At 45.4% G+C, this 14,880-nt stretch overlaps 1 protein-coding gene across 3 annotated transcripts in view; it reads right to left on the bottom strand.

Annotated features, from left to right (window-relative positions):
• The window catches only part of LOC136844941 (repetitive organellar protein-like), an 88,838-nt gene that overhangs the window by 37,976 nt on the left and 35,982 nt on the right, over window positions 1-14,880 (bottom strand). For all 3 annotated transcript variants that reach the window (XM_067114343.1, XM_067114344.1, XM_067114342.1), the window contains one exon: window positions 83-1,483. In XM_067114343.1, coding sequence (XP_066970444.1) covers window positions 83-1,483 — 1,401 coding nt within the window. The remainder of the gene's footprint in view (window positions 1-82; window positions 1,484-14,880) is intronic.

Genomic DNA, 14,880 nt, shown 5'->3' on the forward strand with positions numbered 1-14,880 from the left:
AAAAACCTTGAAATATTTCAATATTTTACCAGTGTCAATATAAAATACAATAAATATTTCCATTTGACTTTTAATTACTTACTTGCAGGCTTGTCCTTGTTTTGAGGCCATTTCATTTCTCCCAGCTCTCCAAATTCCTGCAAGAGTGTTCTAGCTTGACTCTCATCCATATCAGTCTCCACATATTGAACAACAAGGTGACCTTGCATTGCTGTTTTTAATTTTGGTGGTGCCTGGATGGTGCAGGTCTCTGCAACAGCAGCTGATACTTCAGACACTGGTGCCGCTGAAACTGTAGGCACAATGGTAGGCACTGATGCTACTGCTGCTGTGGTTGGGTTGACTGGGGCTGTCCAACCAGCAAAGCAGGGATCCTGGGATTGGGCCCCTTCAAACCCTTGAAAAGCAATGCCTTGTTGAGTAGGTCCTTGAAAGGCAACTGGGCCCTGAAAAGATGTAACTGGTTGAGGAGCAGTTACAACACCTGGAAGAGGCTGTGCTGGAAGTGCTGGGAACTGAGGACTAGTCAACATTTCCTGATATCCAACTGGAGCAGTACTATGAGGGAATGTTTCTGCCATCACACCAGGGGGTACCCTATTCACCTGAGTTTGGTGATCTAAAAGTACTGGACCAGCACTATGAGGGAAAGTCTCTGCCATCACACCAGGGGGTATACTATTCACATGAGTTTGGTGATCTAAAAGTACTGGACCAGCACTATGAGGGAATGCTTCTGCTCTCATACCAGGGGGTATCATATTCATATGAGTTTGGTGATCCAAAAGCATTGGACCAGCACTATGCGGGAATGTTTCTGCCATCACACCAGGGGGTATACTATTCACATGAGTTTGGTGATCTAAAAGTACTGGACCAGCACTATGAGGGTATGTTTCTGCCATCACACCAGGGGGTATCCTATTCACATGAGTTTGGTGATCCAAAAGTACTGGACCAGCACTATGAGGGAATGTTTCTGCCATCACACCAGGGGGTAGCCTATTCACATGAGTTTGGTGATCCAAATGTACTGGACCAGCACTATGAGGGAATGTTTCTGCCATCACACCAGGGGGTATACTATTCACATGAGTTTGGTGATCCAAATGTACTGGACCAGCACTATGAGGGAATGTTTCTGCTCTCACACCAGGGGGTATCATATTCACTGGAGTTTGATGATCCAGAAGTATTGGAGCAGTACCATGAGGGAATGTTTCTGCTCTCACACCAGGGGGTATCATATTCACCGGCGTTTGATGATCCAAAAGTACTGGAGCTGCATTATGAGGGAATGTCTCTGCTCTCACACCAGGGGGTATCCTATTCATCTGAGTTTGGTGATCCAAAAGTACTGGAGCAGCACTATGAGGGACTGTTTCTACCCTCACACCAGGCAGTACCCTATTCACCTGATTTTGGTGGTCCAAATGTACAACAGCCTCTGTGCTAACTACACCCGGGAGTCCATAGTCAGCTCCTGCAGGGAATCAATTCAATAGAATAAAAAACAAAATATAACAAAAAAACATAGACTTAACCTTGTATATTAATACAAGTTGGTCAATACAGAAGAGAGAGAGAGAGAGAGAGAGAGAGACTTAACCCTGTACATTAATACAAGTTAGTCATTAAAGAAAAGAGAAAAACTAAATGTAGTACACTGATACAAGTTGGTCAGTAATAAAAAAACTAAATGTAGTACATTAATACAAGTTTGTCAGTAATAAAAAATGGTATTTTCATTATAAAATAAGTTTTTAAATATACTTACCTGGTAGTTACATATATATAGCTTTATCCCTTTGATTAAATGTCATGCAGCAGAAATTCAAATTCAGCAATCGCCGATAGATGGTCAGGTGGCCATACCTGAGCGCCCTCTACCAGGTAATTAGAACCATTCCCAATTGTCCTCAGAAATTCCATGCCCCTGTTCTCAGAGGGGAGGGGGAGGAGGGACCTTTTATATATGTAACTACCAGGTAAGTATATTTAAAAACTTATTTTATAATGAAAATACCATTTTTAAATATCTAACTTCCCCTGGTAGTTACATATATATAGCTGATTGACACCATTGGTGGTGGGTTAGAGAACCAAAACACTGTTGGGGAATTCGTATAATTACTAAACACTAAATATTAGCTGTAAACATACTCTGGTTCTTACCTGATAAGGAAGCTGGCTTCATAATTATCCTGCCTCATTGCCTGCATTCCTTGAGAGACCCAGCTGACCCATCCAGGGGCTGTAGAAAGTCTCTATGGGGCTGTCACACGGTCCTCAACCTTAACATAACTAGACCACCACCCTTGCTATCCTGGCATAGCCATGGACAAAGAGCTGACCACCTGACCCACTAAAATCACTAAATAACACACTCCATAAAACCTAACTTAGACTTGCAACCCCAGACTGTGGAAGGTTGCAACAACCTTCACAGACAACCTGTGAGTTCAAATCAAGAAAAAGGCAAGGGTATAATACAAAAAAAAAAGGTTATAGGGTAGAGGCAGTAGTACCCTCTCCAACTACGGCGCCAGAGGCAACGTACGGACCCAGGGAACAGCAATCCTCATATTGGGTCTGTACTTCTTTCAGGTAACAATCTGCGAAGATAGATTTGCTTCGCCAAAAGTCGCTTCCAAAATTGATTTCATAGACCTGTTGTGTCTATAAGCCATGAAAGTTGCCACAGCTCTTACCTCGTGCGCTTTGACTTTTGAGGATTGGAAAGCTTTTTCGTCACACTCTTGGTGAGCTTCCTTATTAAGTCCTTGATAAAGAACGCCAGTGCATTCTTTGATAAGGTAATTGAAGGTTTCTTCACTGAGCACCAGAGGTGATCTGTCTGACCTCTCATGTTTCTGGTCCTTTGTAGATAAAATTTTAGGCCCTAACTGGACAAAGGCCTCTCTCTTTTTCCTGTCCTACTAAATGAGACAGCCCTGGTATGGAAAAGATCTGGGCCATGGTTGAGAAGGGTTCTCGTTTTTAGCGAGAAAACCAAGTTGAAGTGAGCAGACTGCATTTTCCCATTGAAGCCTACTTTCTTGCTAAAAGGCTTGTAGTTCTCCTACCCTCTTGGCTGTAGCCAGCGACCAGGAAAAGGGTCTTCTTAGTGAGATCCTTCCATGAAGCCTTGTTGAGAGGTTCAAACCTATTCGAGGTTAAAAATTTTAGGACTACATCCAAATTCCAAGAGGGGTCGGGTTGTCCTTCCTCTTAACTGTCTCAAAGGACCTTATGAGATCCATTGAGGTCCTTGTCTCCGACACATAAATATTTCTGTGACGGAAGACAGAAGCAAGCATGCTGCGGTATCCCTTGATGGTAGATACTGCTAGGTTTCCTTGGGTTTTCAAATGCAGAAGAAAATCTGCCAGTTGAGTTAGAGAGGTACTGGAAGAGGAAATGTTGTTTTTCCTGCACCATTCCCTGAAAACGTCCCACTTTGATTGGTACACCTTGAGTGTGGGCGTTCTCCTCGCTCTCGCGATGGCTCTTGCAGCTTCCCTTGAAAAGCCCTTCGCTCTTGCCAGTTTTTCGATAGTCGAAAGGCAGTTAGGTTGAGAGCGGAGATTTTGATGGTATCTCTCTATATGTGGCTGTCTGAGTAGATCGTTCCGACAAGGTAACGATCTGGGGTGTCTACTAGCCACTCCATCACCTCCGTGATCCATGGTCTCATGGGCCAAAATGGAGCTATCAGGGTCATGCGGGCGTCGTTCACTCTCTGAACTTCTTCATGACTCTGTCTAGGATCTTGAATGGAGGAAAAGCGTACATGTCTAGTCCCTCCCAATTCATGAGGAAGGCGTCCACCGCCACTGCTTCCTGGTCTGGGACTGGAGAGCAGTAGACTGTAACCTCTTCGTTCTCTGTGTCGCAAAGAGGTCTATTGATGGTTCTCCCCACAGATTCCAAAGCCTGTTGCACACACATCGTGATGTAAGGTCCATTCTGTCGTGAGAACCTGTCTTCTCTGCTGAGAAGATCCGCTTGACGTTCTTCTCTCCTCTATGAAGCGGGTGATCAGAGTTAAGTTGTTCAAGTTTTCTGCCCACAGCAGGAGATCTTTGGCTGCCTCGTAAAGGGAAAACGAACGAGTGCCACCCTGTTTCCTGATGTAGGCCAACGCTGTGGTGTTGTCTGCGTTGACCTGTACAATCTTGTTCTGGACCTTCTCCTGAAAGTGGACTAGTGCAAGATGAATGGCCACCAGTTCCTTTGACATTTATATGCCATTTCTTCTGATGGTTTTCCCATAGACCTGAGATCTCGCCCCTTCCTCAGCGTTGCACCCCATCCCATGTCCGATGCGTCTGAATACAACACTAGGTCGGGGGTTCTTTGTTGAAGTTCGAGGCCTAATTGAAGTTTTTTTGGGGTCGTTCCACCAACTCAAATGTTTTTTGATTCCCAGAGGATCGGAATCCACGTCTCCAGATCTTGGCCTCTTTTCCAATAGCTTGACAGATGGAACTGAAGTGGACGTAGATGTAGTCTTCCCAGGGAGACGAATTGTTCGATCGAGGAGAGGGTCCCCAGCAGACTCATCCACTCCCTCGCCAAACAGGTCCATCTCCTAGAAAGAGCTTCACCTTTCTAAGCAATCTAGAATGCGTTTGGGGCTGGAAAAGCCTGAAAACCACTGACTGAATCCTCATCCCCAGGTAGATGATGTCCTGTGAAGGCGTTAGCTGCGATTTAGCTAGATTTACTACCAGACCTAATTGTTAAATCAAATTCATTGTAACTTGTAGATCCTCCAGACACTTTGCTTGCGATCTGGCTCTGATTAGCCAATCGTCCAGGTACATCAAACTGTATCCCTTTTAGATGTAACCAGTGAGCTACGTTCGATGCCACTCGAGAGAAAAACGTAGAGAGCCGTGCTTAGTCCAAAACAAAGTGCTCTGAACTGATAGGTTGTCCCGAGATGCACAAACCTCAGATATTTTCTGTAGTTCGGTGAATTGGCACGTGAAAATACGCGCCCTGTAGGTCTATTGAAACCATCCAGTCTTCCTGTCTGGTGCCTGCTAGGACTGAAGCAGATGTCTCCATGGCAAACTTGACTTTGCTTACGCATTTTGTTCAGTGGACTTACGCCCAGAACTGGTCTCCAACCCCCGAGTTCTTGGGTACCAGAAAAAGTCTGTTGTAAAACCTCTGACGAGAGGTCCTTTACCTCTTCTATTGCTGCTTTTGATAGCATCTGGGTCACCTGTTCTTGAAGAGCTGCTGCTTTGCTCCCGAGTAAGCAGCTGTCAACTCTAACGGTTCTTGTGAAAGAGGGGGCTTCCATAGGAAGGGAATCTTGTATCCTTCCTTCAAAACTTCGACTGTCCATACGTCCGCTCCCCTTTGGCTCCACTCTTGCCAAAAGTGGGATAACCTGGCTCCCACTTGTGTCTGGAGGTTGTTGTGATCATTTCTTGATTTGGGTTGCTGCTTGGGGTTCTACGGTTGTCCTCCAGCAGCCATTCTCTGACTTCCTCTCGAAAGGGCTCTCCCACGAAAGGGCTGACGCGTAGGAGGAGCTTCCTTGTCCTTCCTGGCTAAAAAGTTTGCTGGAAGAACTTTCCTAGCAGTCCTTGTGATCAGATCTTGCGTTGATTGTTGCGCAAGGGCTGCTGATAAGTCCCAACCAGCTCTGAAGGGAAGAACTGTTTAGATAAGGAGCATACAACAGTTCAGATTTCTGAGCTAAAGTCACTCCAGAAGACACGAACGCAACACAACATAGCTCGTTTCTTGATAACACCTGCTGTGAAAAGGGCAGAAAGTTCGACCGACCCGTCCCCTCACAGCTTTATCGAGACAGGCAATAAGGTGCATTTGCGTGTCATTCTTCTGATCTGAAACCTCTGCAAGAGCTGCAAGAGTCCAGTCCATCAAGCTGAAGACTTCAATAGTTCTGAAGACGCCTTTCAGCAAATGATCCAACTCCGGTGGACCACAGAACCTTGGCTTTAGTCATGGCTGTTCTCCGTGAAGAGTCAACGAGTCTGGAGAAGTCCCTTTGGGAGGAGGCAGGAACTCCCAAACCGAGAGCTTCCCCAGTCTCGTACCACACGCTGGATCTAGAAGCCAATCTTGTCGGGGAAAGGAAAAGTTGTCCTTCCTTGTTCCTTCTTCTTCAAAATCCAATCATTCAGTGTCGAAAAGGCTCTCTTCACTGATTTGGCCAACACTGTCTTCTTGAATGAGGAAGACTTCTGGGGTCTACCCATCAAATATTGCGAGGGAGGACTCGAGGTACGGCCTGATGAAAATCGTTAGGAAATAAGTCCGCCAAAAGAGTAAGAAGTCTTTCAGATCAGCGGCATGAAGAGTTTCTTGAGTTTCCTCTTCCGAGATCTCTTCCAAAGGATCCGCTATTTCCGATGTCGAACGAGAGGGGAAACGTGTGAATCGTGCTGCTTGCGTATGCGCCACGCATGCGTCCAACTTGCTGCGAGGGAGCTTCGCGATCCTTGTTCCCTCCCGTCACTGTATGCGGCTTGTTGCGGGGAAGCGTCTATGAGCGCTGCAACTTGCCGCGAAGTTTCGATCTTGCTGGCTGTGGCGCCTTGTTGTTCTGATTCTTGCCTTACCCTCTTCTTGGGTCTGTTGACGTCCTTAGATTCCTTCTTGTGTGTTTCTTCTCTTAGTCCTTGCGACTTGTAAGAGTCAAAAAGAGACGCGGGACTGCTGGACTTCCGACAAGAACTTTACTTGAGGTGCCACTTGCTGCTGGGAAACAACTGAGATGGCACTGCACGAGCTTCCACAACTTCGGAGACTCTAGCTGGGATCTTTTGATGAAGAGGTGGTGACGCAGCTTTGGACACGTCCCATTCTGGGGGCGGGGGAGAAGCGTGAACTGAAGTCATGTATACGTCTTCTTCCTCCGACGAGCTATGCGTCTTACGCCTCTGTTTAGGCGCAGAAACGCCGTCTTCTTCCGACAGGAATCTCTCTGGAGAGCTCCATTTGCTGCAAGAGGGTTGTTGGAGCGGGAAGGGGGACCTGCGCGTCTCTTGATAGGTCTAGACTCTTGTGATTGACGCCAACCACGTCTGGGTCCTGTGTCATCCGAGGAAGACGAACACGCCCTCATCTCGCCTTTCCTGCAGCGAGGGGAGCGTCCTGGGATGCGTCAACAGGATCGCCGAGGACGCCCGCCGTTGTTCAACGCTCTCACCTCCCCTTAGCCTGTCGACGTTCCTTCTCCCAGGGTTGGGGAGCATGGAAGAGGTCTAGGGGCTAGGAGCGTGACAGACACGAACGGACGCACCCTCCACTGCACTAACACTGTCACCGAACTTTTTGTTGCAAACTATGCACTGCCCCCACATCACTTCCCTATCCGAAGAAAGGGATTGTACAGAAACTCCTATGGCCGAAATAGCAGCCATTATATCCTTTAAAGACGGATTACTTACTCCCGACTCCGCAGGAGGATCGGGTACTATAGCCTTAGGGTTAGGATCAGGAATATTAGTATCAGACAAGTTAGAAAGGACTTGACTATCAGAAGACCTAGCTGAAAGGACACTGGAAGATCTAGCTCTCCTAATTCTGTCCTTTCCAATCGCCACATAGTGATCATACTCTCTCCACTTTCTCGGACAAACTTTCACACTCCCTTGCATCTATCATCAAGTGCACACACATGATCTCTGCATTTCTTACAAACTGTGTGGGGATCAAGAGCAGCCTTGGGAAGCCGGTTCTTGCATCCCCTAACACACATTCTAACAACAGGGTCAGCCATCTTGAAAAGCAAGTACAAAGAACAATTGTAACAGTCAGAAACCGAACAGATAGGCTAACAATGAGAAACGAAAATCCAGGGAAGATCCAAAATCAGCGAAAAGCCATCAACGAAAACCAAACAAGTAATGGGTACTTCACCAACTGTAGTAAAGCAAACCAAAGTAGAGCGAATTTCCAACGTGTTGATAGAACGACGACAGGGAATTTCTGAGGACAATTGGGAATGGTTCTAATTACCTGGTAGAGGGCGCCAGGTATGGCCACCTGACCATCTATCGGCGATTGCCGCTAATTTTGAATTTCTGCGTCATGCGCGACATTTAATCGGCGGGATAAAGCTATATATATGTAACTACCAGGGAAGTTAGATATTTAAAAACTAAATGTAGTACATTAATACAAGTTGGTCAGTAATAAAAAAACTAAATGTAGTACATTAATACAAGTTGGTCAGTAATAAAAAAACTAAATGTAGTACATTAATACAAGTTGGTCAGTAATAAAAAAAAAGAAAAACTAAATGTGAAAAATACAGTTGACCCCCGTCTTTTCCTGGTTCCAGATTCGCAACTTCACCTGTCTGTGGATTTTTCTGTGGAATGTACATTACACACATTATTCGCAGAAAATTCGCCAATTTGCGGTATCTTTCACAGAGAAATATTCACTAATTACTGTATTTTCATATAATTTTTGTAACTAAATGCAATTTTTTGTGATAAAACTGTTAAAATACTCAGGTATAAGCATTTTTAGAGTTTTTCTTTGTGTCTGAACTATCAAAATAGGCAGTTATAAGCATTTTTAGAGGGGTGTCAAGTATTCACAGTTTTTAACTATTCGTGAGGGGGCTGTGGTATGCATGCCCCCTGAAAATCGGGGGTCGACTGTAGTATTGAAACATGGGTAAAATAAATGATACAGGTAGACAACTTGTATAAATATACATGCACTTCTTTTGTTTATGGTGTCCATATTTTGCTTCTACCTTTTTTATGTTATACCTACTATTAAATTCTGAACAAACAATAAAAACTTACAAGCTTCATGAAATATGACACTGTTATGATAAAATAAAGTTTTATATATACTTACCAAGTAACTACATAGCTTTTAGTTTCACTTAACTGCGGCAGTTCTAAATTTGAAATTCACAGTAACATGCTATTGTTTTAGTGTAGGTAACTAGACCCCACCCACTACCGGGGAAGAATAGGTACAACAGTGCTGAAGAGCCCAATTCGTTTGTTCCCTAAGTCCATGAGAGGGGAGGTGGGAGGGCTTTGATCATTTAGTTACTTGGTAAGTATATATAAAACTTTATCATAAAAATGTCATTTTTATATAAGTAACTTAACAAGTAACTACAAAGCTGAATCCCACATTAACAGGAGGTGGGAAGCTTAGACATTTTCCATCCAAAAACATTCATTAAAGTAGATGAATTTGAAATAGAAAGGTAGCTACCATTGGTGCAATGCTTGTTGTAGCCTTACCTGGTGAGAAGAGCTGCAGCAGGAAGATACTGCCTCTGGTTGGTGCTCATCTCAACCTGTAGTGATGTGGCAGTAAAGCCAAGGGTTGTCTCTACTTCAGTGTGAGAACCTTGCAGTTGAGGAGTACTCCGAAGACTGACAAGGCCACACAATATAAATGCCCTTGCCCTGGGCACAGTACAATGAATACAACCAAAAATTCATTACCACACAATATTAAAACCATCACCCAACATTAAAAAACCAACGACTGGTGGGTACTCCTGGTACACGGCACCACCATGCATCTCAAAACTCAGCATCCTTTAACGAGGCCAGAAGATAGAGGATTGGAAGGTATATCCCCTATCCTTCTTCGCCCAAGACCATGCCAGCCATGGCTAATGGGCCTAACATACTGCAATTATTACAGTATAGACTGTCTCCACATCGTGCAAATACAGTAATGGGAGACGAACACTGATTTTGACTTCCAGTATGTTGATTGAAGAATTGCAGAGAGTGACAAGTTCTTCTTAAAAGCCAATGAAGTGGTGACTGCTCTGATCTCATGAGCTTTTACTTTAAAAACTAAGAGATCCTCTTCTTGAATCTTCGGGTGTGACTCGGAAATAACACTCTTTAAAAAGAAAACAGAAAGCGTTCTTAGATAATTGGTTGTGAGGGGTTTTACCAACACCGAGATTTGAAGGGACCTCTAACCTTTGGTCCTATCTACCAATGATTAAAGCTCTAACTGGGGAAAGAGTTCCTCCTTTTGGTCTGCTGGCCCAGAATCTAATAAAACTCCTGGACGTAATCGAACGAGGCCAAAGGGTTGGATGGGGTTTCGTTCTTTGCCAGGAACCCCAAGTGTGAATGAGCAGACTGCTGCAAGAAACCCACCTTTTACTGAAGGCATGTAATTGAACTGATCCTCTTTGCATATAGCTAAAGCAACAAGAAAAGAGCCTTCCTGGTTAAATTTCTCACTGATAAAACATTAAAACATGAAGGGGCTCAAATGTAGGGCCAGAGAGCCATTTGAGGACAACATCTAGATTCCACACAACTGATGTAGACTTCTCTTGCTTGGATGTGTCTAGGGACTTGATTGGATCGCTTATGTCTTGATTATCAGACAAATCGAGACCTCTATATCTAAAAACAAAGTTTAACATAAATCTATAACCTCTGATTGTTGAGGTGGCCAAGCCTTGAGAGGACCTCAGAAATCTTAAAAAATCAGCGAGCTTTGCTACAGAAGTTTTAGAAGATGATAAGCTGTGTCTTCAACACCAGTCACAAGAGACTGTCCACTTCGGCTGGTAGACATTCGCGGAAGACTGACGTCTGCACTTGGCGATTGCTTCTGCAGCTTTTCTTGAAAAGCCCTTTGCTCTGACAAGCTCCCTGACAGTCTGAAGCCTGCAAGAGCGAGAGCAGATAAGTCTAGATGGAAGCGGTGGAAGTGAGGCTGCTTTAGAAGGCTTCTCTTCTGCGGGAGAAGTCTATTAAGACTTCTGTGGCCAAAACAGAGCTACAAGCGTCATGGACACGTTGGTGTGGGTCATGAACTTGTTTAGGACTTCTCTCACCATGCTGAACAGTGGGAAGGTGTAGACATCCAAGTCCAACCAATTCTGGAGCATGGCATCCGTCGCCCATGCCCAAGGGTCCAGGGGCTGGAGAACAGTAAGCGGGAAGGCGATGGTTCCTCGAAGTCGCAAACAGGTCTACCGATGGTTTTCCCAACCATTTCCACAGGTTGGTGCACACCTGTGGATTCGGCATCCTTTCCATAAGAAGGACCTGTTTGCAGTGACTTAACTCATCTGCAAGAACATTTAACTTTACCTGGATGAAGCAAGTTATCCTGGTACAGTTGATCTCTGCCCAGAGAAGAAGATCGTTGGCTGCTTCGTAAAGGGAGAAAGAATGAGTCCCTCCCTGATTTTTGATGCAGGCCAATGCGGTCGTGTTGTCTGAGTGGACTGTGATTGTCTTGCAGCAAGTCTCCGTCGCAAAATGCTGAAGGGCCAAGTGAATCGCCTTCAGTTCCCTTACATTTATATGTAATTTCTTTTCTTCTGGCAACCACTTCCCGGATATTTCCAGGTCATTCAAAAGCAACCCCCAACCCAGATCCGACGTATCTCGGTACAATGTTAGGTGGGGGCTCAGCAGGCGCAATGACTTTCCTACTAAGAGCCTTTCCTTTGGAAGCCACCACTGAAGATCCTCCCTGATCTTGGGAGTGATGTGGAAAATGAAGGAGACTGGGAGAGTTTTCCTCTGCCAACTGGCCTTTAGGAAGAATTGTAGGACTCTTGTGTGTAACCTTCCTATAGGCATGAACTTCTCAATGGACGAGAGAGTGCCTAGCAGATTCATCCACTCGTAGGTAGTGCACGATGGGTGAAAAATGAAGTTTCTTAATTTCTTCACGCAGTCTTGAATCTTTTTGTGGGACGGAAAAGCCCGAAAAGTCAGAGCATTGATCCTCATCCTCAAATAGAGAATCGAATGTGTTGGAGTAAATTGGGATTCCTGAACACTGATTAAAAGACAACTCTTGGGCCAGCAGTAGTCTTTTGAAGGTCCTCCATACATTTTGTCTTCGATGGGAAGATTAGTAGCCAGTCACCCAGATATAAACAGATGTTATCCCCATGAGATGGAGCCATCTCGCTACAGGGGTGAGAACACGGGTGAATACTTGCGGAGCTGTACAGAGGCCGAAACAGAGAGCCCTGAACTGAAAGACCCTGCCTTGGAATACGAACCACAGATACTTCCTTGAGTCCGGATGTACTGGGACATGGAAGTTTACAGCCTCCATGTCAATAGTTACCATCCAGTCTACCTGATGAATAGCTGACAGGACTGAACGGTTCATTTCCATTTTGAACTTGGTGGTCTGCACAAAAAAGTTCAATGCACTGATGCTTTGAACTGGTCTCCAACCTACTGACGCCTTGAGGCTGAAGAACAGGCGGTTGTAAAACCCTTCTGTGCTTGCGTCTTTGGCCAACTCCACAGCTCTTTTCCTGAGTAGGGACAATACTTCTTCCGTCAGGGCCAAAAACCCCTCCGAGCCTTTCGAGTAGGTTGTTAAGCTGATGGGCGAGGATGTCAAAGGTGGTTTTTCCCTGAATGGGATGGCATAGCCCTCTTGTAGAACTTTTACTACCCACGGTTCTGTGTTCCTGGCTTCCCATTTGTCCCAAAATTGGAGAAGCCTGGCTCCTACGGGGACAAGGAGGACTGGAACCTCACTTGTGAGAGGCCAGTTTGGAGAACGACTTCTTGGTTGGCTGGACTGATCACAGACTCAAGAGCAGGCAGGGCTGAAATTTGGTTCTTTTGCCTAATCTTCTGTAGCAGCAGGTTGCTTTTGTAAAAGTCCAATGATGTTATCCTACTGCTGTTGGTTCCAATGAAGGATCTGTGATGGCAGGTGCTGGTGCCACAAGTTTGGCTTCTGGTGCCAAGTGTACTGAAGGCGAGAATTCTGACACATGGCACTCGGAAACTGGGTGTACAAACACTGGGTGCTGCTCGACAGTTGGGCGCTCGGACTCTGAGTGCTCATTACCTGATTGCTCAGACACTGGGCGCTTTGATACAGAATGGTTGGGCACTACATGTTTGGAAACCAGGCGGGCGCTCAGTTGCTGGATGCTCGGACAACTTGGATGAGGAATGGTGCGTCAAAGACTGGCTCACTGTCATCGAAGTGTCATGCACAAGTCGACTGGGACTGGAAGTTAGGCGTTCAGACACTGGGCGTTTGGACACAGAACACTTTGAAACTGCACATTCGGACACTGGGTGCTCGGACAACTTGGATGAGGAATGCTTCATCAAAGACTGGCTCTCTGTCACCAAAGTGTTATGCAAAACCCGCTCGGGACTAACCCAAAAACTGCAGGAGGAAAGATGACTGTGCTCTTGTTCCCTGGGAATCTTACGTGGGAGCCCCCGTCTGCACTGGTGTCTGAATCACTGGACGACTGAGCATGTACATCCATGTGGATGCCTTTCCAATGGCGATCTGCTGATTCCTGAGTTCGATCAACAGGCTCGGTTGAGGGGGCAACTAACCGTGGGCAAACCCCACCAAACTCCCTTGGACTTTCGGTTTGCTTCCTCCCAGGTTTGGGCGAGTCTAACATTGACCTTTGTCTAGGAGCATCAGTTATGCTTACCTGATCCATTAGGGCCTAAACCGAAGACACGATTTGGGCTACGGTATTAACAAGCAGACCAAACTTTTGGTCACTTCTAGCTTTTAGGCTGGTGATGGCATCGGGTTCAGAAGAATGGCAGCCAGGTAATGCAGTCTGAGGAAAAGTCAAAGGGCTGGTGATCGGGGAGAACACAGGCAGAGGTGTAGAAGGCACAGGTCTTAGAAGCAACATCCGATTTCAGAGTAGACACCTGACTAGCTAAACCATTAGCCTCGGCTCTAGCAGCCGCCTTTCTCGGTCCGTCTCTTTGGAGCCTATCTAGATGTGCTTCCAAAACTTTCCACTTACCCTGACTCCAGTCTTTGCATTCGTCACACTTGAGTTCAACTGAGCAAATTTGCCCTCTACAATGGCAACACAAAGTGTGCGAGTCATACTTAGCAAAAGTAAGCCTAGTATTACAGCCTTTGCTGCAATACCTAACACTAGACATGCTACAATCTGACACAGTAAGTCACAAGTCTGAATAATAAACTAGCTAAGCTAATAAATAACACGCTGCCAACAAGAATGAATACTTCACCAAAGGCGAAAGATACGACCATCCGGTGAAATTCAAATCAGAGCTGCTCAACCAACCGTGTACAATTGTTGACTGGCAGAAACGAATTGGGCTCTTCAGCACTGTTGTACCTATTCTTACCCGGTAGTGGGCGGGGTCTAATTACCTGCACTAAAACACTAGCGCATTAGTGCGAAATTCAAATTCAGAACTGCCGTGGTTAAGTGACACTAATAGCTATGTAGTTAATTGGTAAGTTATTACTTATATAAAAATATATAGTAGTAAAGGTTTTCCACAAATGAAAATTTATTTTCCAATGCTACCTGTTTTATGTGCAACTGCAGTTGCTTGTTATTTTTGTATCTAGTGTCAATGTTCTAAATTTGGTCTACTGAATTTAATTAAATACTAGCTGACAACCCGGCGCTGCCCTGGAAAGCTCTGAATGACAACCAATAAACTCTCTCTCTCACTTTTTCCCTCTTTCTCCTCCCTAACACCCCCTCTACTCTCTCTCTCTCTCCAATCCTTACTGACTCTTTCCCTCCTTCTCCATAACACCCCTTCTAGTCTCTCTCTTTCTCACTCTCTCTCCCTCTCCAACCATCCCTGTCTCTTTCCCTCTTTCTTCTCCCTAACAGCCTTTCTACTCTCTCTCTCTCTCCTCACTTCCTTTCCCTCACTCTCTCTCTTTCTCTCTTCAACCTCACTGTCTCTTTCCCTCTTCTCTCTCTAACCCTCCCTGTCTCTTTCCTTCTTTCTTCTCCCTAACACCCCCTACTCTCTCTCTCTCTCTCACCCACCCCCAGGTGCCTTTGATGTCTTACCCCCTACAGTATTCTTTTCCAGATGGTAATTCATATGTAGTATACCG

Source organism: Macrobrachium rosenbergii, chromosome 13 (assembly GCF_040412425.1).
Source record: "Macrobrachium rosenbergii isolate ZJJX-2024 chromosome 13, ASM4041242v1, whole genome shotgun sequence".
Taxonomy (NCBI): domain Eukaryota; kingdom Metazoa; phylum Arthropoda; class Malacostraca; order Decapoda; family Palaemonidae; genus Macrobrachium; species Macrobrachium rosenbergii.